We start from the raw sequence: 1,845 nt of genomic DNA, 5'->3' as shown, positions 1-1,845 counted from the left end.
TGATGTTTAAATGGCTGCCCCCGATGACCTGTACGAGCGCAACGAAAAAAATACGAAGACACAACTATCGCCACCTGTTTGTACACTCAGCCTCGTCCAGTTTCTTTGCGTACGTGCCTCTCTACTTCTGGAAGCAAGTCGTTCTGGAGACAAATCTCTATGCTACCAATCAAGAACGTACGAATCACCTCACCGCTCACTATGGAAGAGCTCATGATATTCCTTGGTGTCATGTTTTACATGACGCTGACTGACAAAGGGGAATACGCTAACTACTGGGGCCCACAAACCGAAGACGCCATCTTTGGTGACTCCTCAATGAGCCTCGACAGTGTCATGACTCTGAACCGGTTCAAATTGCTTCGTCGGTGTTTGAGTTTTCGTGCGAACCCTGGAACGTCTATGGAAAGTGATCCTGCTGCCAGAATTCGTCCGTTGCTAAATCTACTCAAGTCTACTGGTGGTCGATGCATTGAGCCAGGTCGTGACCTCGCTTTGGACGAAGCAAGTGTAGCGTGTCGATCACGTCAAGGACGTCGTCTCATTGTTTTCAATCCACACAAAACCAGGCGGCAAGTACCACTTTCGAATGTATGTGGTGTGTTGTGCAACAACATGGATTGCTCTGAATTACCGTCTCCATTGCAACAATAGTGACATTGCCGACCGGCTACAAGACTTGGCCAGTCCAGAAGAGGTTCAAAATCTTCGGGAAGAGGTTGAGAAAGTCAGCCAAATTCGAAAGCATGCTTTGGAGGTAGTGAGACTCTATTTCTACTCTCGTCGGATCATCAACATGGACAACTACTACACAAGCGTTCAGCTACTCTTGGATCTGCGGCTAAAAGGGTTGTATGGGAGGGGGACTGTTCGAAATGGAAGTAAACATTATCCGAAGCACACTGTTCTAGATAAGGACAACGCAACTCGAGGAGAATTTCAGCAGTCAGTCTCTGTGGAGCATAATTTGCTTGCTGCTTCTTGGTGCGATGGCAGCATTGTAACTATGGTGACTAATGCCGATGGATCTACCCCTACAACTTTGACGCGTCGGATTCGTGATGAGAGTGTTGAGTTTCCTGCCCCAACATGTATCCTACAATACAACCGGCACATGCAGGGCGTTGATCGCCTCGACCAGTTGCGTGCTAGATTTTCACTTGCAGACGGACACTCATACAAGCGGTGGCACAAAAAAATCGCTCTTGCTCTCGTGGATATAGCTAGGGTAAACGCATTTTTGACTCGGAAAATGGCAATGGATACATCTAAAGACCGGGACCCTCACAGAACTTTTATGGTTGAATTGATTTCAGAGTTGATTTCGGGAAGGTGGAAAAATGCACCTAGTGACGGTCGGATGGTATTCACAAGCCGTGATTCAACACCAGTGCCAGCAGAACCCGGTACCACCCACTCGAAGAGGCAATATGCTACGACAAGTGTTGAGCTCCCGCCAAACCGATGTGAGTCAATGTCCTCAAAGCAAGTGTTTCAAGAAAGTGGCAGAAGGAAGCGGCAATGCATTGTCTGTCGGTATGATGGAAGGTACCCTACGGAGGTGACAGATTACTGTTCTACTCACTTCGTGTGTCTATGCCGAGTTGTGCACGAGTATGTCGAGAGGCCGTTTACGTGTCCGCAGAGTACCTGGACGTGCTGGGATAAATTCCACCGATTCTATCTTCCGAACGGGCTCTTTAGCGAGAAAGGAAACGTGCGCAGGTCATCCGATCTAGCTAAGTTGAAGATGCTGTACGTGAGCAGTGCTGGTGACAGTGCAGGCGCCGATCACCAACCGAATTTCGTTGCTAGACAAACTTTTGAATGAATACTTCAATTCAC

At 48.1% G+C, this 1,845-nt stretch overlaps 1 protein-coding gene across 1 annotated transcript; it reads left to right on the top strand.

The window, feature by feature from the left end:
- Positions 1 to 1,340: 1,340 nt before the first annotated feature.
- Positions 1,341 to 1,831, top strand: PPTG_21955 (hypothetical protein; the record flags this gene model as incomplete). Its single annotated transcript, XM_008901123.1, has 2 exons — positions 1,341 to 1,536; positions 1,605 to 1,831. The coding sequence occupies 2 exons, from the start codon at positions 1,341 to 1,343 to the stop codon at positions 1,829 to 1,831; spliced, it is 423 nt and encodes a 140-aa protein (XP_008899371.1).
- Between the last annotated feature and the right edge of the window lie 14 nt (positions 1,832 to 1,845).

The sequence above is a fragment of the Phytophthora parasitica genome (assembly GCF_000247585.1).
Source record: "Phytophthora parasitica INRA-310 unplaced genomic scaffold supercont2.10, whole genome shotgun sequence".
Lineage (NCBI taxonomy): Eukaryota > Oomycota > Peronosporomycetes > Peronosporales > Peronosporaceae > Phytophthora > Phytophthora nicotianae.
This window is presented reverse-complemented; position numbering and strand designations above follow the sequence as displayed.